This window comes from Ursus maritimus, unplaced genomic scaffold (assembly GCF_017311325.1).
Source record: "Ursus maritimus isolate PB19 unplaced genomic scaffold, ASM1731132v1 scaffold_1, whole genome shotgun sequence".
Lineage (NCBI taxonomy): Eukaryota > Metazoa > Chordata > Mammalia > Carnivora > Ursidae > Ursus > Ursus maritimus.
Window position 1 is genome coordinate 56,858,996 of NW_024423343.1, and position 25,765 is coordinate 56,884,760.

Consider the following 25,765-nt stretch of genomic DNA (forward strand, 5'->3'; position numbering starts at 1 on the left):
CTTGCCTCTGGAGACATGTCTAGTAGGAAATTGCTGTGGCCATTGTTGAAGAGGTTGCTGCCTGTGTTCTCTTCTAGGATTTTGATGGTTTCCTGTCTCACATTTAGGTCTTTCATCCATTTTGAATTTATTTTTGTGTATGGTGTAAGAAAGTGGTCCAGTTTCATTCTTCTGTATGTTGCTGTCCAGTTTTCCCAACACCATTTGTTGAAGGGACTGTCTTTTTTTCTACTGGATATTCTTTCCTGCTTTCTGGAAGATTAGTTGACCATAAAGCAGTGAATTTTGAACCTTAAGAAGAAGGCATTTGACATTTATAGTTAAATTCATCTAATTACCAAAATTTATTCATAATCTCGATTATTATATGGTATTTTACCTTTAGTATTAACATATTATCATCATATCTTAGTTATTATATAATAAAATTATGTTGAAAACAGTTGATAATTATAAGGATTATATTTCTAAAGATTCTAAATTTACTTATGCTCCAGTACTGCCTTTGGGGGTGAATTGAAAATGCAAAAGATTTAATTCAGTGTGTTAGTGACTACATTGTAACTAGCTTATATTTACTGATTTATAATGGGGGAAATACTTTGGTTGAGGGTTGACTAAATATTTTATTGATTTATAGGTTTTCCCCCTCCCTTCCTTTTTTAACTTTACTCAAGATTCTTTAAGACATGATTGTTGCTACCTTTTAATGTGAGTTAATCTTTAACTTGCATAACAATTATTATGACAGTACTATAAAGAAAGACATATTAAGTGAATTCTTAACTAAATATTCACAATAGGAGAAGGGAAGAGAACTTTAAAATATTTTTCCCTTCAGTAAGGTCCAAGTTAATAATATCTTCTAGCAGTCCATAATTAAGGGCCATAAATTAGAATTAGGTGGATAAATCAGTGGTACAAGAAGAAGTATGTTTTATCACATCTTATGCCCCGTTATTTTAAAGATAATACCGATGATTATCACTAACAGAAATTTTGTAGTAGACTGTATTATTACAGAACAGAATTTTTCAGGTATTTAAAATTATATACCTGGAGATACTTAGCAAAATGATAAAGGACCACTGTTGCACTCTGCAGTAGTAGCAATAAAAACAAGTCTCCTCTTGGGTACCAGAACCCTGTTCAAGTAAGCTTTTTTTTTTTTTTTTTTTGCATTTCCTAATTCATGTTCAGATCATACTTCCCAGGTATGTGAACTGGAACTGCCACCCCCACAGTTGTGTTCCTGTCAGAGCTTCCTAGTATTCTGTTGTATCTGTATGCTCATAACTGATAAAGTAATAGCTGTTCAGTCTACCTAGGAAACTACTTCTCAGAACTTTGTTATATCTTCTCTACAGGAGGCAAATTCAGGGTTTTGTTTGTTTGTTTTTAGAGAGAGAGAGAGAGAGAGAGATGGGGAGAGGCTGGGGAGAGCAAAGGGAGAGGCAGAGAGAGAATCTTAACCAGGCTCCATGCTCAGCATGGATCCCGATGTGGGGCTCAACTGGTGGCTCGACTGTGGCTCAGTCTTACAACCCTGAGATCAGGACTTGAGCTGAAATCCAGAGTCAGACACTTAACCACCCAGACGTCCCTTCAAGTTCTACTTTAAAGTACATTGGCTGGCTTATTTTTAGTGTGAGAATTGAAATTCCCAAAGTTGGGTCAAAAGTGAAATGTTCATCAGGTACATAAAAAAACTTAGCAGGTATTATATTCTGATAAGTATTAGGAGGTGATGTAAGAGCTGTGAGAGATAAATTTCTTGGTAGACAATGAAAAAAGAGACATTCTTTGTGTCTTATAAAGTGCATTTCTTTTTCTCTGTTACTGAAATTACCTAATTTGTTAAGCTAATCCGATTTCTTTGATAGGTGATACTCTTGCATACAATGAGTAAGGGCTTAAACATTTAAATGTTTTATGTTTAAGGAAGGAATAAAAGTTGAATTGGATAGACTTTGTTTTGATAAAAGGAAACAAGAATTTCCTTGGCATGGACTCTTCAGAAAAGGGTATAGCATCAGCAGTTGTTCTGTACCTTCTTTGTATCAGAGATATTGTGTTGTACAATTTTTTTTCAGTAGATAATATCTCTGGAGATGAAAAAATGAGGAATCAAAGATTGTTGTTAGCTACATGACCTGAGACAAGTTAATGGCAGAACTCACAATTTCTGAGCCATGATTGTTGTCCTGAACATACCCTTTGCATGACACCTTATACCAGTTGGATGCATTGATTTTTAAACATGTAATAATAGATACTCGTTATTACAATGTTTTACTTACGTTGGGAAGCATAATGTCTGAGTTTTGATATTTCCAACTACAATAAAATTCCACTTCAAAATGACTTTAAGATCTATCTGCTTCCACTACTTAGCAGGTAAGATAAATGGCTTCAGTCAGTGCTTTAACCATTACTCAAACTATCCCTAAGGACTTAATTCCTTTCTATCTCTACCTTCTGCCTTGACCAACTTAATCCTAAGGCTGAGTACTCTCATGATTTTAAGGCGGTGTCCAGCATCTCACTGGCCATGTGGTTTCTAGTTCACATCAGGGCAGAAAGAGTGACTTTGGCCTAGCCTTCCAATTAAAAGTTTTGAGATTTACTCTACTTGAACATGATTAGATCACATGCCCAATCCTTGACCAGTCACTGTGGGCAGATGGAATCACCTTACCTGAGACCAGTTAAACTCCTAAGAAGTAATGGCAAGGAGGGTCTAGGAGAGGGCGTAGATAGATGTTGGGAGTTCACAACAAATCTATACATTCCAGATTCCAAACTTGAACATTGTTATTTGCAGTGCCTTTAATTTGGAGAGAGGAGAAAATGCCCGTGTTCAATTTCAAGTTTAAAACTTTTTAGGTACTAATTTACTTTGATTCTTGACTGGCAAACATCATCTTTCTTTTCAGGTTATACCTCATAATACTGGTTTAAAACATCCCATTATTATAAGCTAAAGCAGTATAATTCTGATAAAATTTCATTACTAGAGTGGTAATAAAAACGTTTCCTCTTCATTAATTATGTGGTGAAGTTTATTGTTCATGAAAATGAAACTAATATATTACTTTGTGGGATCACCAAACAGAAAGCAGAATGGTACATAGTGCTCTGTATTGGTTAGTGCAAATTTTAAGCTTGTCTGTATGAAAATAAATAAGTAAATAAAGGGCTTAGTATAAATTCAAAAGTATTAAATGCCATGTTTTAAAAGTTCCATTTCTTTTTGTTTATTTTTACACAGTCTTTGTTTATTTGGTTGAATAAAGGAATTGTGTTCAAATGAAAACTTTTCTCTTTTTTAGGTTCAGTCTTCTGTATCTAGATTTAAATTTTTTGGTCTGCTTTCAAAGTAGGCATCTATACTTTACTTAGAGATGATGATTTACTTTATATTATTGCTGTAATCTGTCATCAGCTTCTGTTGCTCTTTTCTGGAAGTGCTTCTTTTCTTTTTCTACTTCATTCTGTTTTTACTGCGACTTCTTGGTTCAGGTTTTTATGCTTTGTAACTGACTTTAGTAAATAAATTCTTGCTGGGCCTCTCTTCTTCTGATCAGTGTGACTCTGGGACCACCTGAGTTAGATACATTTTGTTTAAAATGCAGAATCCCAGGGCGCCTGGGTGGCTCAGTCGTTAAGCGTCTGCCTTCAGCTCAGGGCGTGATCCTGGAGTCCTGGGATCGAGCCCCACATCGGGCTCTTCCGCTGGGAGCCTGCTTCTTCCTCTCCCACTCCCCCTGCTTGTGTTCTCTCTCTCGCTGGCTGTCTCTCTGTCAAATAAATAAATAAAATCTTTTAAAAATAAATAAATAAAATAAAATGCAGAATCCTAGTCTGCACACTAGCAATCCAGAATCAAGGAGAGGCTGGGAATCACCTGTAGCCTAGGAGATGTTCAAAAATCACTGCTCTAGCCTCTCCTTCTTCTAGTTTCTTCTTTCAGGAGTAGTCGTTTCTAACCATTCTTATGACCCATAGTGACTGTGTCCAAGAATTTGAGTCTCATACCATGGAGGGAAAAAAATGCTTTATTTTCACAAAGCAGAAAATGATTGTCTGCATTTTGTTAAAATTTCCAACTTAAGTTTTGCTAATGTTGCAGTATTATTTAGAAGTATATATTATTGCTGTAGTTTTAAAATATACATGAATAAAAATGTACCAGTAGCTGAATATTAAGTTTTGTACTATGCTAACTCTGACATACAGGGATAATGAATATATAAGGATACAATTCCTAAGTAAGAAGCACTAGCTTCATAACCTGATATGAGGCAAGAAAAGGGGAGCACCTAGGGTCTAGGGATATTGATAATATTCCAGAGATCCACATCTTTGGCATATCATTTTTAATTGTGTTATAGTCATTGAGAAAATAAGATGTATCACTGTTTGTGAGTCATTGCAGTTGATTATGTTACTGCCTCTTGTAAGACATTCATGCCTTCCCAGGAATTCCATTTTCTGCCTAGTACTCAAGGCTCTTCATTGTCAAGCATTAATACATTTTTCCTTGCTCCCTTATCTGTTCTTAAATTTTCTTCAGACACATTTGCCCTTTGTGCTTTGAATGTACCTTACACATTTTGCCTTGTTTTTGCTGTATCTCTGGCTGAGTTTTATTTTCTAAGGTCCGTATCTTCTATGATCCTCCTCCCCAACCCCTTTTGCTCTTTGGTTCTTATCTTTGAGCTCAGAAGCTCTCTTTATGTAGTAGGTACCTTTTCATGCAGCCACGATTTAGTTACACGTGCTTGTGTTGTCTTATTTCTCCAACTGGACTGTAAGCTCCTTGAAGGTGTAGGCCGTATCCTCTAATTTTCTCTCTCCCCAGATACCTAACTATGCTTTCTGCATAGCAGTCAATAAAACCATGTCAGTTTCATTGCTAGAAACTTTTTCCAGCTTTTGAGTAAGCTCGCCTAAATTGTGGTCTGGTAAAATTTTTATACTACTCTGCTTGCTTGCCCAAGAAAACATGCAAGGTGCAAATGGACGTGTTTTATTGTCTTCAAACTGCGGATGAAGCAGTAAGATTTTAGATAAATGAAAGCGATATTTTTGTATTTTAATGTCTTATATTTTCTCTAGGCCTCTGTATATTTTTTTCTGTATGCTAGTCACACATGCAGATTTATATATGACATATATATAAATATGCCCAAAGATACATTTATGTTTATATTTTTAATTTGCTTTTATTACTATAACTTCAGTGTTATATTATCTCCAGCATTAATACTTTTATTCAGGTTAAAACTTAGCTAGCAGAATAATATATGATAATATGTATAGATTGTGTTTGACATAGTTGGATGAATTTTTATAGGTAAAAATTTATATGATGGAAAGGAAATCTCATTTAAGAAATGAACTGCACTATTTAAAATAGAAACCTGAGATCTTTTTCACAGTGCAGCTGAGTTAAACAAATAATCTTTCCAACATTACTAAGAAGTGCATGTAGTTAAAAATACATTTATACATATTATTTTTAAAAACCTAGTTAACTTTAAAATATGTAAGTTTTCTTGTCGTTTAGGGTTCTGTGAAGCTGATCATCAAGAGGGTTGCAAATCATTGGTGGTTTCTATTTTCAGATTTCCACATCCCGGAGTAATTTGCTTTAATTTCACCCAATTTAACCTATACTTCACACCATCACCATTCAGCTTTAATAGCTATGTTCTATGCATAAGAAAAGCAGATAAATGTCCACAATTAGGCTGCAAATGATTACAACTAGTTAGGGCTTTATGAAGACAAAACTTAAAGGACTAGGGCGCCAAACAAAGCCACAAAAGACGGCTGAAAATGCTGTCTCGAGAAGTCAAGTCTACCGTGGCACTTGATTTATCACTTTTGTAGTTGATTTTACTTATTTTTAATATATTGGCAGGTGTGCTGACTCTGAGAAATATTCAGCTTTAAGGAATATTAGGTTTCTGTTAATGTATTTTAGTTTCTAATTTATTTGCTTCCTGAATTTCAGCATAGATAAGCCAGATTGAATCCTGTTTAAAAAATTACTCAAATAACATTTTTTAGAAATTAAACATGATTATTTTGAAATGTACTAGCATTTGTATACCTTGTCAGTGCATTTGTGAAAATAAGACTTTTCTGAAATGTTTATGTATATGTTTAGTGGTCCTATCAGACATTTAATGGAAGTATAATGTTACAATTCTGTATAGAATTTCTAGATGGGTCTTAGCATGCAAAATATGTCCCTATAGAGTATTACTTGTGTAATATATGTGCACATATATAAAAGATTTAGAAATTGTTTTAATCCTATTTATGTGTGTATATGTTTTCCTTCCTATATGTAAGTTCTTGTTGATGGTTCGTGCACAGCATTTAATGTGTAAGAAATTTGGTAGTTTTTTTTTTTTAAAGCCTAACTATTCATTTTACTATAAAAGCGTGTCTTCCTCCTGCAGAATAAGATCTGTCCTTTTTGTTAATGTATCTCTGTGTTTAACAAGGTAAATCTCAGTTTAAAGAATGGATCTCATCTCAAAAATTTTCAGTCAAAATTTTGACACATAATTTTTTTCTTTTTAGTGAAAAAAAATTGAAGGTTTTAGTTTACTGTTTAGATTTTAGTCTTTAGTCATTCTCTTAAATATTCTCTCAAATTCTACATATGAGTAACAGTACTGATGGATATTAGTTTTATTTTACAGTTTGCACGTGGGATTATTCTTGTAATTGAAATGCTCCCCATTTTAGAAATATAGTGTCCACTGTTTTATTATGTGAGGGGTAATGTGTATCTATATAAAATATGTACCTCTTCTAGATAACCCTATTTTCTTAATTAATTAAATAATGTCTCTTTAATTTATTGCTGCTTAGAAGCCAAAATAAATGTAAGTTAAGACGCCAGGCAATTGTAGGTTTTTACAACATGTGTATGTATGCACACAGTTGCTAACTTTAAAAATAATACTCAGGAATTAATAGCATGTTACCTTTCTAAAACCAGTGTATGTGGGAAAGTATACTGAAACTTATTTGTAATATATCTTTGTTTTAAAGAAAGTAGGCAATTGTCTATCCTACAAGGTAAAATAGACCAGTATAGCCAGGGCAAGACAATACAGCTACACAGCTTCACAGTTGTATTAAACTAGTTTCATATGCTATATCATAAAACTTTCAGTCCAATCAGCAACTAAATTTAAATACTGCAAATTGTAGCAGCAAAACAATAATTCTGCTGATTAGCCCCTTTCCATTTCTTGTAAGTGAACTGTTTATGCTGTTGAGTACCTTTTGAAAAAAGAAAAAGCCAAAACAGCCTTGATTAGTCAAGGAGTAATTGGATGACTTGATTTTAGCAAGAGAATGAATTGGTTGATGATAGCCTGTAACTAAGTGTAGTGGTTCTGTTCAGATGAATACATAACATACAGTCATCAGATCTTGACAGGTATAACATATAAGCAGTGCTAAAATCTGGTGGTGGTGGAGAAGGATGGAGATGGAGGGGAATAAGTTTGCCATGAAGTCTTTTACTGGGAAATTTGAGGTAATATTTAAAGGAATTTAGAGAAACTTTCATTTTTTTTTTTTACATTGGGGAAGGGATAGGGAGACTTGTCTTACTTTGTTTCACTATAGCCCCCATGTTTTATGCTCTAAAGACAAAAGAAGTAAAGGATCATTTACTTTTCTTCAGGGGGATCAGTGATACTTTCATTTCATCAGATATCCTTTCATTCTTGTTGAAGATCATGGTTCATTAGTAGAGTCATGTGGGAAAGCCTTAAAGATTTCTTTTGTGTTCGTATTCAACTACTTAAAGTCTTAGTTAGAACTTTTTGTATACTGCATTCTTATTTATTTTCTTTTTATTTTTAAGATTTTATTTGCATTTGTATTAATGAAGTAAAGCATAAAGTGAGAAAAATTTTAATCTGTTCCTGTGTATAGTAGTCCCCCCTCATCTGTGGAGGATATGTTGCAAGACCCCTCATGGATGCTTGAAACTGGGGATAGTACTGATGCCAATATTGTTTTTTCTATACATATACGTATCTATGATAAAGCTTAATCTATAAATTAGGCACAGTAAGAGATTAACAAAATAATAACAGAAAAATTATAACATACTGTAATGAAAGTTCTGTGAATAAAAGTTATGGTTTTTCTCTCTTTAAATATCTTACTATATTGTACTCACCTTGTGATGTGAAGTGAAACAAGGTGAGTGATATGGGCATTGTGATGTAGTGTTAGGCTACTATTGACCTACTGACAGTGCATTAGAAAGAAGAGCATCTGCTTGCCGACCATGATTGACTGCAGGTAACTGAAGCCATGGATAAGTGGTACTACTGTAACTAGGCTTCTTCAATAAACCCAAATTGTCATTCCTCCCCTAACCCCCACCTTCCCCTCAGTAACCCGCCCCTTAATGCTTGCCATAGTGTACTACATGGGTCTGAAAGTTTCGTTTGCATAAAATATGATGTGACTTTATTGCCAGACAATGGAATGACTAGGGTGAACCTCCACAGCTAGTTGCAGGGGGGGTAAGGGGTGTGACAAGGTGTGGGCCCAGTCATGTCCGTTCTGGTACTGTCTTTGGTTTGGCACCACCTGGTGGCGATTGTTTGCTCTGGCCTAAATATTGATTGTGATGGCTGGATCTTTAGGATTTTAGGGTAGCAGTAAAATTCTAGAATGCTCTCAGGCAGTTGTACCCATTTTGTTGAGTCAGTTAGGGTGGATTGGGTTGGAGGACTACGGGGATGCAGTGACTTACCTTATACATCTGCTCCCTAAGGTGTGACTGCTTGCCTGTCCTTAATCTTTTTAGGCCTTACCTGTTCTTCCATGTCTCTGCTCTTGTGTTAGAGCTGTGGATTATTGTATTTAAGGGTGTAATTATTTTGTAAGGTATGTTATCTGGTTTTAGGACTTCTGCCTTTATAGTACTTTTCATTTGGACCCACAAATGTGTTCCCTATTATTTAATGTGGATTTAGTCAACAGATCACTTTCCTGTTCTAACACCAGAGTCCTCCCTTTTCTATTCCTCTACTCCCTCCCTTCATATTGTAGAAAAACTGGGTAAAAGTCATAATCCATTGATACTATAGCTAAAGCTATAAAATAGTTATTTTTAAAATTAATAGCCAGCATTTACTTGACTAATTAATACCTGTCACATGTTTACATTTTTCTAGCATTTAAACACCAGTTTCAAACTCTAGCCGAGACAATATTATCTCTTACCACAGCATCAATATACTTAAATATGGGATTAAAAAATAATTTATACTTCCGTCAAAACCTGTACATGAATCTTAATCTAAATTGTAAATGGCATCTACATAACTCCAGTGTTCCAGTTTGAAACCTTGAGACTGTCTTCTTCCATCAGCTTATACTGAATACTGACCCCCTTCCCACTTCCCTTCATCCTGGATTTACTTTCTTGTAATTATGTGATCTTTCTCCCCTGTTAGATTGTAAACATCTTTGAAGACAGAGACTAATCTTATTCAGCTTTTTCTCATCTCTGAAATTTGCCTTCCTGCTCCTGGCACCATTCTGTTTGTGATTAGCATTCGGTAAATGTTTTTAAAATATGTCTTATAATTGTATCTTTAACTGGTATTACATACCTCCAATTTTGTGACTGGCCACATTTCATTTCTTCTCAATTTGATACCATTCTTCCTATCCAGTAGATACACAAAAATCTTTGTAAAGATTTCCTTCCTTCCTTCCTTCCTTTCTTCCTTCCTTCCTTCCTTCCTTCCATCCTTCCTTCCTTCCTTCCTTCCATTTGATCCTTTTCGTATTATTTCTGTAACTAGTAGCCAACGGTTTACTGTTTTGTGTGTGACCATCAGTATCTCTCCAAACTATTAGATCTGGTACAAAACTGATAGAATCAATTAAAGAGAGTGTGAGTGAATAAGGAGGCAAGAGCAAGATCACAAGAGTGCCTCTCTGAAAATCTCCGTTGGCATTTTATAATGTAAGACATTAAATTTCAACTCTTCCATCAGTGTTAGAAGTTTTCCGTCAGTTGAGGGGCACCTGGGTGACTCAGTTGGTTAAGCGTCTAACTCTTGATTTCAGCTCAGGTCATGATCTCTCGGTCGTGAGATGGAGCCCCGTATTAGGCTCCACACCTACTTAAGATTCTCTCTCTCTCCCTCTATCCCTCCTCCCCCTCTTAAAAAAAAAAAAAAAAAGAGATGTCAATTGACATCTACATATTTGCACCTGTGGTAGTATATTTTTGGTTGCTGTAAAGGACAGTCTTTGTCTTTTAGTGTATACCGGTGGTTTTCAACTGTGGATTAGCAATGTCTGGAGACTTTTTTTTTTTTTTAAGATTTTATTTTTCAGTAATCTCTACACCTGACATGGGGCTTGAACCCACAATCCCAAGACCAAGAGTCGCACACTCCACCAGCTGAGCCAGCCAGGCACCCGTCTGGAGGCGTTTTTGATCTTCACAGCCGTAGTGCATGTTTGTGTGTATGTGTGCACATGTGTGTGTTACTCGCATCTACTTTGTAGAGGCCAGGGTGCTGTTAAACATCCTGTAATGCACAAGTCAGCCCCCCACAACAAAGAGTTATATGGTCGAAAGTGTTAGTAGTGTCAAGATTGAGAAACCCTGGTATATACTTGTTTTTAGCTTTCCATATCCGTAGAGCTAATGTATCCTAATTACCCTACCCTACCAGGCACCGTCCTAAGATCTTCACGTATATTATCATTTTTGATCTTCAGAACAGCCTTATGAGGTAGATATTATATTTTTTTCTATTTTACAGATAAGAAAACTAAGGCTCAGAGAAATTAATCACACAACTAATGAATCAAATAGTCTGAAACCCAGGTTTGAATCCATATAGTCTGATTCCAGAATCTGTGCCCTTAATCACTTCTGCCATACTTATATTTCCATTCTGGTTGGAATGTCCTCTTGACTCTGCTTCTGTTTTCTGTTATCTGTCCCTGAAAGTCCTCATTTGTATTCAAGCCTTCCCTCCTTAATCCTGATCTGTGCTGATTAATCCCTTCTCTCTCCTTTTCTTTTGCATTTATTGATCTTGGTTATAGTTTATAGATATGTTTTTTCTTAATTTGATTTGTAAATTTTAAAAATCCTGACATAATACATAATCCAGTGCAGTACACCCAAGAATTCCTCAGAAAATAACTAAATGAATATTCATCACTAATAGTCAAGCAGTTCAAAGGTGAAGAGATGAAACACAAAAACTTCTCACGTCTGTTATTGCAGTTTGCCGTGTTGTATGTTTTACTTACTCTTTTAATTTATGTGATTGACATGCTTAGCACTGGTTTCTTTGCAATACTTGCTAAATATCTTGTTGTGTGCTGTGAAATTGATCCTTTACTGTTGTGCTGCGTGTCTAGCTTCATCTAGAATCTATAGTTCCCCTCTAACAGTTTTTCGTTCTGAGTGCTGAGTGCTTGAAACATTCATTCATTCATTGATTCCTTTATTCTTCACTTCCCCTAATGCCTAATTGTGTATCAGCTCTGATCAAGGCACTGGAGAGAACTGGAAAGGCACATTAAGACAGAATCCTCGAGCTTAGGTAACTAGGAGATAGAATCACATATTCTAATACTAGATATACATGCTACAGATCATGTGAAAAAAATAGATACTGTTAACAGTTCAGAGAGCAGATATGGTTAGAGAAGGTATCGTGGAGATATCATTTCAGTGACATTTAATTAAGGCCATGAAAGATAGTAACTTTTCTTGAAAGGCAGAAATAGGGAGGAAGACTAGTCCATGCAGAAGGATTAGTAACTGCATTGAAAATGTAAGATGAAATTACTGAGAATGGATCAGTTCGATTAAAAGGTGAGCTATTAATGGGCACCACTCTTAGAAAAATTAAAGCTCTGATTTGCTCTTTAGTTTGTATTGTGAATGGTAGAGAGTCTCCATGACTCCTTTATTCATTGCTTATAGTACTGGTAGTAAAGATAAAATTCTAGTTTTTGTTAACTTTTCTCTTTGCCTTTTTTCCCTGCTTACAACATAACTCTGTAAAAGGTATAAAAATGGATCTTCCCAGGAGCCAAATTTAGGGTAATATTAAGCCACTAATTTTACCATACTTTATTTCAGACAAGTCCCTACAACTCCTCTTATGACTCAGGGATGGTAGACATTTAGACCTGGACTCCTCTAGAATTGTCTTGTAAGATGAGGGGAAATTAAAGTATGCATTTTAGAGGCAGATTTGATTTGTAATGGAAAGGATATGTATCTTTGAGGCCCAGGGAAGGAAATGGGCAAAAATAATGACAGTTGATGTGAAGAACTTTCTCGGCTTCATGAGTCAGTAGAAGTTTGACCTGAACTGAGAATTTGTGGAGAGTGAGGGTGGGGCAAAGCCATTTTATAGAGGCCTTTTTCTATGGGCAGAAGGGTAAATGATGTTTTAGAAGTGAGGAAGTTAGTGAGATGGCTATTGAGGAGGTTAATACAACAAAAGCAGCTAGCTCAACATTAGGGGTAGAGCAGAATCTCAATAAATATTAATTTAAACTATCATCAACTAAAGTTGCCTTTTATACATTTAAAGTATCTATTATTTAGAATACGTACTGAAAATCTTATTGAGAGATGAATATTAGTTTTCATTAAGGTGCTTTTCTGCCTACTTCTCTGGAAAGAGTTGATATGAAAAAAAGTTGATATGTTTCAGCACCTAAAAATGTAAAACCCTTAAGCAATTGAATATAACTAAGTACAGGTGTTGACTCTGGGTTATAATTTGTAACTTTTAAGTGATTTTAAGGATTCTTTAATGGTGTGGATATCTAATTATCTACAATCTAAGTACAATAGCAGTAACTATAAGGCAGAGTTTTTTAGCATTCTGTACATTTAAAGAATTATATTGTATGATATTGGAATGTGTTGCTTTTGATCAGTTAAGTGGTGTCAGTAATAACCAAAAGGCTTTTTGCCTGCTACTGCACTAATATAACCTTCAGTTTTACTGGTTTTCATGTCTTTGTATCTTTTTTCTCTTTGTTCATCTCATTCTCCCTACTTAATGTTTCGTTTTTGAGTTACTACTTAAAAGCATCATTTTTAACTTATATGAACTCTTAAAATTAGAAGAAAATAACAAACAAAAATTTCTAAGGTGTCTCAGAACCTGACTGATCTACTTTATTGTTCTCTCCTAAATATCTATTTGTCTCAAAGTTGGGGATGATTTTTTACTTGTAGCATTGCTTGATTACTTCCATACAAATTAACTACTTTGTTAAAAGTGCTGCATAAGTCATTTATAATTTCTGTAATTTTAGATTGGTCTCCCAAAGTCAGCCACATATGCATTTTATCTTTATAAAGCTTTTTGAAAACCTTGGTAAATTTTTGAATATGTCAGAGGGATGGTACGTTTTTCTTCCTCTTGGCCAGGATTTAGTTTTCCTATAATGAAAAGTGGAGAGGAAAGAGAAGAGAAGCAAAGCAAAAGCAAATTCTTTTGGCTACTCATAGTTCTATTTTCTATTCCAGCATTAAACAATTAGCCTGAAGCATAGACTGGATTATTTGGGGGCCTTTGCTATATCTCAAATAATAGGTTTTCTCCTGGAAAATGAAGGTTAAAGACTTTAAAGGCTACTTTTGATTGATTTGTTATTGTAAATAAGTACAACCCACCAAGTCTAGTTATGCTATTCCGCTTGTGCCGTTGCATCAAGTAATTAACAGTTTACGTTACTAGACCAATTATTTTCACTTTTATATGTTTACAAAATATTTTATTTCTCCAGAGGTCTATAAATACATCCATTTAATGTAATTAAAATTCGATTAATAGAACCCTTTTTATTTGCTTCAAACTCTGAAAGCTTTGAGGCTTAAATCTATATCTTTTTTAGCAGAATTTTGTTAGCAGAAAGATTTTTCGGTTCTTTTCTTTATTCCTAGATTCTCCTTATTCTCTGATATTTTTAAGAAGGTAAATTGATTTTTGAAGTAAATATAATAAGTCAAGATGCCCTTTTTCCACTTTATAACTTAAGGAAAGTAGCTTAAACTACACATCTTACTTAACACAGAGATAAATATTACAAGATTGAGGTCCAGCTATGAATTAGACTCTTTTTGCTCAAATTGCTTTTATTGTCAAGGTGGGAAGGGACTTTATGTAGATTAAGACTAGAGTTTTAAAGTGCCCCTGTAAACCTGGGCTTAAACTACACTACTAAATCAGAGCATCTGGAATATTCAATAAACAGCTTTAACTCCTGCTTTAAACCACTCTTCTCTACCATACAATAAGGAATTTTTGTTATGTCATTTTCAGAAAGTAAATAGGAACTGGCATTTTCCAGTGTTTATGAATAAAACTATTGATGTTAAGTGAGTTGTCAATACAAATTTAGCTCTCTCCCTTCTCTTTAAATATTAATGACCTATAGAATTATAAGAAAGTTGGGAATCACAGTTCTGACACAAGGTAGGACTTTGTTTGAAGAATGGATTAGAAATTTGAAAAGGTAAAGATTTTTTTGAGCATGATATCCTTGTCTTGATTTTTAGCATTGTATTTAATAATATTTCTTCTACTGGTTTAGGAATATGGCCCGTAACCTTTTAGTGATTTGGGGTAGGACTCTGGATTAGAATACAGATGTTCAAAACATTTATTTTTACCACATAGGGGAAACTGGAAAGAATGGGAAGTGTAATGTGGCATACAGGATGTTTTGGTGCTATGATTTAAGATTCAGTATATTTGCATAATAATTTTTTTCTAGAGTTTGTACTGTATTTTTTATTTTTATTTATTTATTTTTCTTAGAGTCTGTATTTTAGTTATGTAACACCTTTTCGTTTCATGCTTGTTTTGGGCTTTGAATCTTACATGTATTGATGTTGCCTTAAATGCAAATAAAGATCTCTTGGCTTGAAGCCTTGACATCATCTCCCTCTGTCATTGCTTTTATCTAGTTGACATTGTTTTCTTTGGTTGAGTCTTACCATTCATCCTCCCTGCCTCATATCTCCCATCAGTATCCTAGTGCACTTCGGCAGTGTATTTGGAGTATAGCAGTTCTCTTTCAGCTGGTTCCCTACTTGTGGTTAGCCTTTCTAAATGCTGCTTTCCATTTCTTACTACCACAAAAACCAGTGTTGGCTCCTTGTTGATTATCAGTTGGGATCCAGACTTATATTCCTATTTGGACTTCCCTATCCTTCACACCTACCTGATGTAATAAACTTTTATCTTCTACTACTCCTCGGTACAATTTCTCACTATACTCAGCTTTCCAGTAAGCCTCGTTTATTTCAGTCTTTATTTTTTTCCTCTGATGCTTTTTCCTGTTACTTGTCATGCCTTTCTTCATCTTCTTTACCTATACTATTCTTTTCCTATATTTAAAGGCCTTGATGATTAATTATTAATTAAATCTATACTTAAAGTCCTTGTTAGTGAGTATTATTCTTTTTATTAGATTATATTTGTTTTTCCAAGCACATTGTCCGGTCATTGAAACCAAGATCCTATTATTTCGATTTTTGTTTTTAATTCTCAAAAGACTTACCATATTGTTAGATATATAAACAAGCTTTCTTTAAATGGGGAACTTAGGGGCGCCTGGGTGGCTCAGTTGGTTAAGCGTCTGCCTTTGGCTCAGGTCATGATCTCGGGGTCCTGGGATCGAACCCCATGTCGGGCTCTTTACTCAGTAGGGAGTCTGCTTCTTCCTCTCCCTCTGTGCATGCACACTCTCTCTTTCTCTCTTGTTCTCTCTCAAATAAATAAATAAAAAATCTTTAAAAAAATAAATGGGGAACTTATGTTTAGTAAAGCATATTGTGGTTTACATATGTGTTGAGGGGGTGACAGTTTATGCACTGGTTAAATAGCAAGGAATTCCTTATCTCTGTATTGTAGTGATAAAGGATGAGTCAGATTGGTCCATCTTGACCACATACCCTCTTATTCCCAAGAAAACTTCAGACATGCAATTTGGAATATAAGGTTTCCATGACAAGTGGTTTATATAAAGTGCTGCTGTGAAGCCTGTACACTTAGATACATCATGTATTTTAAAATCTCTTTCTACATCTAACTAGGATGCTTTGTTTCTGAAAACTGAATACAGTCCAAATTTAAGTAGAAATGTAACAAAGCAGTTCACTGAAGTCTTGAGTTTCTGAAGTATATTTTTATTTCTAAAATCCTTCCCAGTTAGATTTAGCATCCTAGACAGTATAGATTTATCTTTCTTATTCAAGTCTTTATGGAATAAGATATTAGACTTTGAGAGGCGTCTGGGTGGCTTAGTAGGCTAAGCGTCTGATTTGGTTTAGGCTCAGGTCATGGTCTCAGGGTTGTGAGGTGAAGCCCCTCCTCCAGCTCTGTGCTCAGTGGGAAATCTGCTTGTCCCTCTCCTTTTCCCTCTGACCCTCCTCCCCCGTCACTCTCTCTCTAAAATAAATAAATAAAATCTTTTTTTTAAAAAGAAGGATATTAGACTTTGAATGAATGAATGAGTAAATTGATCAAACTTAAATCCATTTATAATAATTGAAAATAGTTAACTCATTTCTGCCACATCACACAGGAAATAAATATATAGAATGTCTCATGCCATATAGATAGTCAAACGTATCTCACCAAGTAAAATATTTCTGTTTTTTGACTGGTTCTTAGTAAAGGAGGCACACAAATATTAAAAGTTATAACTTTAGGGGGCCCCTGGGTGGCTCATTCGGTTAAGTGTCTGCTTTCAGCTCGGATCATGATCCCAGGGTCCTGGGATCGAGCCCCATGTCAGCCTTCCTGCTCAGCAGGGAGCCTTCTTCTCCCCCTCCCTGCGTGCCCCCCCCCCCGCTTGTGCTCGCTCTCTGTCAAATAAATAAATAAAATTTTCAAAAAACTTTACAACTTTAGTATAAGCATTAACATTTTACATTTATTCACTTAGTAAATAGATTTTATAGTAGAAATGATCTATATAATAACCAAAAAGAATTTTTGGTTCATCTTATTTGCTATGACCTCAGAATATACTGGAACCACTCAGGAGTTCTGGGCTGGAAATTCTGTTAATGAGTGTGTAATAGAGGGATAACAGAAGACAGCCAAGAGGGACATCAATGTTTATGTGCTAGTTAGAGCAAGAAAAGGAATAGCCTAAGAAGAAATGGCTGAAGAAAATAGGAGAGAATCAGGAGAATGTGGTTATAAGGAATCAGTGAAAGAGACTATGTCAGTGAAGTTAGCTGCTGAGAGGTCATACAGAATTCACAACGAATGGCTACTTGACTTAACGTCATAAAGACAAATCATTGGCATCCTTTTTGAGATCAATTTCTGATAACATGGTGGAGGCATACCAAACTGCAGCGGGCTGAGTTTTAAGTAGGAAGTCAAGAAGTAGAGCAGGCACAGACAGTTCTTTTAAAAATTTTGCTCTGAACCGGAGGAAGGAAAGCAATACCAGAATGGGGATTCATGTTCAAGGGTGACTGACGTGATTGATTTACTGTAGAATCAAGCCTACTTCAGTGTTCATGGGAGAATATTAGTGGAAATGGAGAAGCTACAAATATCAGAGAGAGAGAGGTGTCATAGATTGAGGTCTCAGGAAATACAAGGAACAATCTGTGCAGTGAATTTCCTTGGGAGAGGATAAAATCCATAGCAGAGACTGTAGAGAGATTGGTCATAAATCGAAGGTAATGTTTCACTTTTACTGCTGGAAAGAAGGAAGATTGGGTAAAAACAAAATGTGGCTTTGATATTCCAAACATCCATGCATTTTCCCTATGAAGTGAGAAAGCTTAAGTCTTTGCTGCTGGTTAGCAAAAGAGAAAAGTGTTGGAAATGTGAGAGAAGTCAAGAAGATTTGAGAAAGGTGCTTTGTTATGAAAGGAAGCATTGCAAGATTGATGGGTAAAAAATCTTTGTGATCTCAGCCTAGCTTATGGTTAATTTTCTTCTTTAACAAGTCTTTGATAAGGAAGCTTTGCTATAGTTGGTATTATTTTCAGTCACCTATTTTATATGTATAAAAATGTATAGGTATAAAATAATTTTAATGGTAATAGTGATTTTCTCCTTGTGGCTAGTCACTGCAAAACCAAAATTTGAAGTAAAATTCGTACAAATTTTTCTGCAAATTAAACTCATTTATTGTGTTTAAAAAAATGACTTTAAAAATGACCTGTGCAAACAATGCGTGTTCATTATAAAAACTTTAAAGCAAGATGGAACTGTTGAAGAAGATTTAACAATTGCTCAATAGCTCACTGTCCAGGAATTATTTTATTAGCATTTGGTTAATTATTTATTAGCATTAGTGTTACTGAGAGAGAAACAATTTTATATAAATGTGATCATTCGTGTGTTATTTTAAATAGAATTAGATGTTCTATTTTAAATAGAATACTACGGGGGTGCCTGGGTGGCTCAGTTGGTTAAGCAGTTGCCTTTGGCTCAGGTCATGATCCCAGGGTTCGGGGATCAAGTGCCAAGTCGGGCTCCTTGCTTGGTGGGGAGTCTCCTTATCCCCCTGCCTCTCCTACCTTGCTCGCGCTCTCTTTCCCTCTCTCAAATAAATTTTAAAAAATTAAAAAAAATAAATAGAATACTACATTTTATTTTATTGAGTTTGAAAGAAAGAAAAAGGACCAAAGCAACACAGAAGAAATGACTGAACTTAAGGTAATTTTTTCACTTTCATGATTCTGCTGGAGTGAAGAAAGAGGATCATGAGAACACTAAAAGATGGGAGAAACTATTTTTTAATTACATGTTTCATCTTTATCTGTCCATCTATTGATCCCATATTGGGAAAGATGAGGAAATTAGCACACTTATGTTTTTACCTCCTTTTCCTTGTCTCTGAAATTTTGTGTTCTCATTCTTAACTTTCCATAGTTTATAATTTTGTTAACTTAATTCTTGCAGTTGTTCAGTTTTATATGTTGGAGTGTATTAATGCAGAGTCTATTTGCCGTTAATCTCTATTCCTGTGAAACTCTATCCCTGAAACACAGGCTGGCTGGTTATAAAATTCTTGAGTCACAGTCTCTTTCCTTAGGACTCTAAAGACATTGCTCTACTGTCTTTTGGCATGGGGCTGCCTTGGAGAATCCTGAAGCCTTACGTGTGACTTGATGTTACAGATTTTGTTCTTGACATGTGTGATGTCAATTATTCCGTATCTGTTGGTTTGCCAACTTGCAGTTGGTCAGTGTTTGTTTTCAGTGTTTATGCCAGCTTACGCGGAATGTGAAACTTTGAAAGTGGCTGTGATTTCTAAGTGGGCCATCTTCTTGAATGATAGATCTTACTTTGTCACCCCTTAGTCTCTTTTGTCAAATCCTCTTTCCCATCAAACATCTGAGTGTTGGAGTGCTCTCTTCACATGACATCATCTAGGCCCATAATTTTAAACATATCTGATAACTCCCAGTTTTATATCTTCACTCATGACCTTTATCCTACATATGGTCCATCTCTAAAATACATTTCCTGTCCAAACATTTCTCGTCTTCTCTATTTTATTTCAAGTTACCACTCACTTGGTCATCTCTCATATGTACTACTACTACTACCTCCTAACTGAGTCTTTCTGCCATCATTCTTGTCCCTTCCCTTAAAGTTTGTTCTTTTTAAAATAGCCAAAATGGCCTCCTGCCATAAGTCATATCTTATTACCCTACCTCCTCTTTACTTCAGACTTTCCAGTTAATGGCTTCCCATTATAGCTAGAGTAAAATCCAAACTCCCATAACTTACAAATGTATGTGAACTGCTTTACTTCTCCAACTTAACTTCTGTTTACCGTCCTCTGCTGTGGTTCACCCACACTGACCTTCTTTCTATTTCTGAAACACTTCAAGCTTATTCCCATTTTAGGGATTTTATACTTCTTCTTAGAGCACTTTTCCTTCAGATCTTCACATTACTGCCTCCTCCTGTCCATTCTGGTCTCAGGTCCAGTGTCATCTTAGAGAGGCCTCCCTTACTATCCTCCTTAAAGTATTGCACAGCGACGTGACCACTCCCCGACTGCACATACATGCTGTCTCACATCAGCTTTTTTATACAGAATAATACCAAAGAAGTTTTAAAAGATCAGATAAAATCCTATCACCAAAATGACCGTAGTTAGTATTTTCAGAAATTTCTTGATTTTATTAAAAAAATGTGATCTAATGTTTTTTGACTAAATTAAACAGGAAACTTTGTCACTAATATAAGTGAAAAATTAGTATCACTTGCCAAAATTTAAGATAATAAAAATAAATACAATGAAAACTATGTATTAAATTTTTAGCCTTTAGGGGGCGCCTGGGTGGCACAGCGGTTAAGCGTCTGCTTTCGGCTCAGGGCGTGATCCCGGCGTTATGGGATCGAGCCCCACATCAGGCTCCTCTGCTATGACCCTGCTTCTTCCTCTCCCACTCCCCCTGCTTGTGTTCCCTCTCTCGCTGGCTGTCTCTATCTCTGTCGAATAAATAAATAAAATCTTTAAAAAAAATTTTTTTTAGCCTTTAGAAGCTCTGAGACTGAGGTCTGCTCTGTTGATAAAAAGATAAATTTATAGATGTTAGATATTAAAGACCAGCAGCATCAGACTGAGATTTTCTCTTTCACATATTCAAAAGGACTGAAGAGAATTGAGATGGAAATAACTTTCTCGTCAAACAATTCAGTGGATATAGTATAGTCTTCAAGATGAGTAAAGTCTTCTTCTTTACCAGTACAATATTTCCCCCAAAGAGGAATGATGATAATAATTATAACAATTATAATAATCATTGTTTTAGTTAAAGTGAAGTTGAAATAAATAACTCTGGCCATGGACTAGGGTAAAAATGTTCTGGTGAAATAAGAAGAATTAGTGGGGGGAAGTCTCTATAAATTCACAAAACTTATATTAACCTATTCCAAGGTGAATTGAATGACATGAAATGATATTACTAAAAGCTAATGTTTGAATATATTACTATGAAATTTCTTCTAAATTACCAATTCCTACATCATTAAAACAAGTAGTATATGCCTCAGTTACTGAAAGAGTTTATGTGTGGGGCTTTCTGCTAAGCGCTTTACATATGATAGCTGATTTAATCATACCCATTCTCTAAGAGGTAAAAACATCTTCATTTTAATGATGTGAAAATAAGATCCTTAGAGGTTTAATTATTTGTCTAAGATTTTATGACAAGTAAGCCTGTCTGACTCGAAAACCCTTACTTTTAACCACTACATCTTATACTAAAACAGATAAGATGTGGAAGAATGCTCTAATGTAAGTATAAAGTGAGGTGTGTTGACCTAGGAGTGTATCTCTGGGAAGTAATCTCTAACTTTTTAGAAACTTTCTAAGAAATGGAAGTTGCCCATATGGACACCAAACTTCTGTAGCTTATATTTTACAGCTGTTTTAGGCCTCATTTCATCACAAGGCTATTCAGTTTTAGAGGGTAACTTTAATGTTGCCTTCACTTAATTTTTATCTTAATTTTTGGCAATACTTATCAAAAAAATATAAGTTCTTCTCATAGTATGTTACCACCTCACATACAAATTAAAAATAACAACAACAACTTTCAGGCATAGGAACAACAGTGCAATCCAGAGTGTATAAGGTTTGTGTTTTGAGTTTTTTTCTTACAGTAGGGGAATGGATTAGTGATGATACAGTTATCATAACTTCTTTTCTAGCCAAATCCTTGACAGACTCCAGGCAAAGTGCAATCTAGAGGATAATTTAAAGGTTATAAGATAGGCAAGTGGTATTTCCCTTTATTCTAGTTTTCTGCTTGGATTAATTCAGATGATCAGAGAGCTTTCTTTTCTTTGCTTCCAGAAGAATTGCAGTTCCTAAGTTTCTCTCTGTTATCTACTCAATTAAAATTGAGGGTTGCGTTAAGAAATTGTCATTTAAAACCTGATGCATATACTGTTGTTGAGGACATCGCTATAGTTGTTAACTCATTGGTTCTTACATAAAGATGACTACATAGGATATTTTTCATTTGGAGCGTCATAAAAAGTGTAGTTATTTTTATAGCTGAACTGACCATACTGTCTTTGTTGCTCTGCCACGAAGCTTTCATTTTTATTTTCCTATTTTATTTTGTCATTTGTGTAAGATGCCTCAAAACATGTTAAATATTGTACTTCCAGGAAGTCTTTTTTCATACTTTCCAAATATTCAAAAAATGTACCTAAATCACTGTCTGTGTAGTATATTTACCAGTAAGATATAATATACACCCTCATTTCTTGCTAATTTTGTTCATATAATTTGTATGGCACTATTTAACATATCATCAGTTTAATACCAAGAATACTTAAGTATTATTTTAAGTACTTATATTTTAATTGCAACAATATACTTATGTTTTTTAATTTATATTACTGAATAGTTGTACATTGAGATACAAACAGCTTAATTATTTTAAATTCTAGAAAATTATATTTAAAAATTCTTTGTAAACTAATGCGAATATCTTGGTCTTTGATACAGAAGAATGAGCTATGGTCACTGTTTTTCTCTTATTAAAACTCAATCAAACTGTCTCTCATGATTCCTATGATATCTTTATCTAAAATAATCAATGCTTTATGTTTGAAAACATCTCATTTTGGGTATATAATCTAGTTGGTAATTTAAATTAAATTAATTTGTTTATAAATGTGTTTTTTGTTTTGTGGGTATATCACTGCTTTCTGTTTATAATATTTCTTAGTATTTGTTCATTTTTGTGATACTGTTCTTTATCTGGTAATTTGAGTAAATCCCAGTTGAATTATGTTGCCACATTATGTCTTCAAAAGGGCATAAAGTCAGTACACATGCTTCAGTAATATCTGGTTGTTTTACCCTTATGTTTCCAGTTGGCAATTTGAAATTATGGCTTCAACTGCACTTTAAATATGTGATAATAGCATGTGTTTCTAATAAGGGCCAGCACCATTTTGTTCAGATAGTGTGAATGGTTGTCACTCATATATGACAAATGCACCTTCATCTGCTTCTTTGATAGCCCCCTAAAAACCATACCCTCAAATCAGGCCGATGAAATTAGCTGCTGTGTAAATTGTGTGTCTGAGTGGTTCATTATCTAATCACCGTCAGAACCACAGTGATAAAGTAGATTGAAGCAGGGAAGAGGTCTGCCAGATGATTTCACCCACCCCCCCACCCCAAATCCGGTTTCCCTTGGAAACCCTAATAGTGCAGTTTAGAACTTCAGGCTCTCATGCCTGGAATTCAGTATCTTTTAATGTACCAAACCTGAAAATAGCAGTAGTTCTGGAGCATAATTTTCTTCCTGTAAAGATCATAATTTTATTTATTTCAATCAGTTTTTGAAATGTTGAAGTTCTTGAATTACTGTTTTGTTGCTGGTGCCCTAAATATCACTAAATAGGTCAAAATATATATATACTATGTCCTGCTTGCAAGAATTCAGATTAATTTGAATAAGTTGTTAACCTTCTAGGAATCTTTAATAATGGCTTTCTGTATTGTTTATTGGATTGCTTCTCTTTAATTCATTTTAGGTGCTTTTGAAGATGATGATATCACGCATGTTGAAGGAAGTGTAGATCCTATTCGAGATATAGAAATAATACACGAAGAACTTCAGCTTAAAGATGAGGAAATGATTGGGCCCATTATAGATAAACTAGAAAAAGTGGCTGTGAGAGGAGGAGATAAAAAATTAAAACCTGAATATGTAAGTAAAAATTTATAGCTTCTTTGATACTTGAGTTCATTTTTTAATTAAATTTTTAATAGTAATGCATCTAATAAAATTAAATACCTAATATTGTTATGGAATTTTAGAATCCAAGGATAATTTCTGTTAAAAAATCATGGAGAAACTTCATTTTCTTTTGGTAACAGAGGGTCATTATGACAGGCTATTTAAGGTGTTCTTAGCAAGGCATATTTAGCAGTAATATTGAGTTTTCATATGGTTTCTATGTATATTCTCAAGTTTTAATGTTAGAGAAGTGTAGCTTTATGATGAAAAACTTACGGATTTAGAGCAACAACTGAATGTATGAGTTTTGTGGATTTGAAGAAGTGATTTATACAAGAAATTGGTCTTCCATAGAGGTTGACTGAATGAATGTACTTCTAGAAAGGCAATTTTAATCTTTATGGAGTGAAAACACATATCATTGTGTTTAATATTCAAATGTGTTTTTTATCATATTGTACTGAGTAATTAGTAATATATAATAAATGTTTCAAAATCAGTTTTGAAGATTTTAGTTTAAGTATGATCAAATGGTCTTTTACATTAAAAAAAAATGGCCTTAATTATGTATTTTCTTGGGGCACCTGGCTGGCCCAGTGGGTAGAGAGTATGACTCTTTTTTTTTTTTTTTAAAGATTTAATTTATTTATTTGACAGAGATAGAGACAGCCAGCGAGAGAGGGAACACAAGCAGGGGGAGTGGGAGAGGAAGAAGCAGGCTCATAGCAGAGGAGCCTGATGTGGGGCTCGATCCCATAATGCCGGGGATTATGCCCTGAGCCAAAGGCAGACGCTTAACCGCTGTGCCACCCAGGCCCCGAGAGTATGACTCTTGATCCTGGGCTTGTGGGTTTGAGCCCCATGTTGGGTGTAGAGATTACTTAAAATCTTTTTTAAAAATTATGTATTTTCTCACTTACTAATATCTTCCCTAAACTGTACTTGCTTTTTAAGTTTTTTTTTTTTTTTGTCATGGGAAGGATTTTCTATCTTTTTAATTTTTCATGTATTTTTAATAGATGCGTTTATTTTTAATTTTCTTATTTTTTGAAAACTCAGTTGATTAGGGAGTGCTGCACTCTTTTTTGTTGTTGTTAAAGATTTTATTATTTGAGAAAGAGAAAGAGAGAGAGAGAGCTGGGGGAGGGGCACAAGGAGAGGGGGAGAATCTCAAGCAGACTCCGAGCTCAGCACCAAGCCCACCAAGAGGCTTGCTCTCACAACCCCAAGATCATGACCTTGCAATCATGACCCAAGCTGAAACCAAGAGTCCAACGCCTGACCGACTGAGCCACTCATGCACCACAGGAGTTCTGCACTCTTAAGGAAGAAATCAGTTACAGAATCAGCCTCTAAAGCTTGTGCACACTATCAGTAAATTATGGTTGACAGTGCCTGGTCTTGCAACAGGGAGGCCTGTGTTGGGCCACTGGTTTCCTTGGTAGTCTGGAACAGCCCAAGTTATCTTACTTCTCTTAACATCATGACTATTTCAGTTATTTCCTATTCATATAGAATAGAGAAAGGAGAGAGATTTGTCTGAAGGAATTGTATGAGATTTAGGACAGAGAAAGGGATTAAAAGTATGGGTATGAAAAATACTCCTTTTTAAAAAGGAAAAAAGGTTGTGAGAAAGATGTTGGGATTGAAAGCAATTTATCTGCCCAAACAGCATGGTTACTGATTAGAATAAATTCTTAAGCAGTCATCCCTTAGTTTATTGAAACTTAACTGATATCCTTATGTCTTTTAGAAGAATTACTATCTTAAAAATAAAGTTATCAATGTTGCTTTTTACTGAAATGGGAGTAAGGGACATCAGGTTCTTCTTAAATTCTTGGGCTACCATTTCCTGGCTTTTCCTCTCAAAGAAAACCAGAATGTTGAGTGCTATTTTTAATACCTTGTTAACAGTATTTTCTTTTTATTTCT

At 34.9% G+C, this 25,765-nt stretch overlaps 1 protein-coding gene across 3 annotated transcripts in view; it reads left to right on the plus strand.

Moving 5' to 3' along the window:
- The window catches only part of OLA1 (Obg like ATPase 1), a 175,743-nt gene that overhangs the window by 81,518 nt on the left and 68,460 nt on the right, over window positions 1-25,765 (plus strand). For all 3 annotated transcript variants that reach the window (XM_040643769.1, XM_040643774.1, XM_040643778.1), the window contains one exon: window positions 23,628-23,803. In XM_040643769.1, the coding sequence (XP_040499703.1) occupies window positions 23,628-23,803 (176 nt within the window). The remainder of the gene's footprint in view (window positions 1-23,627; window positions 23,804-25,765) is intronic.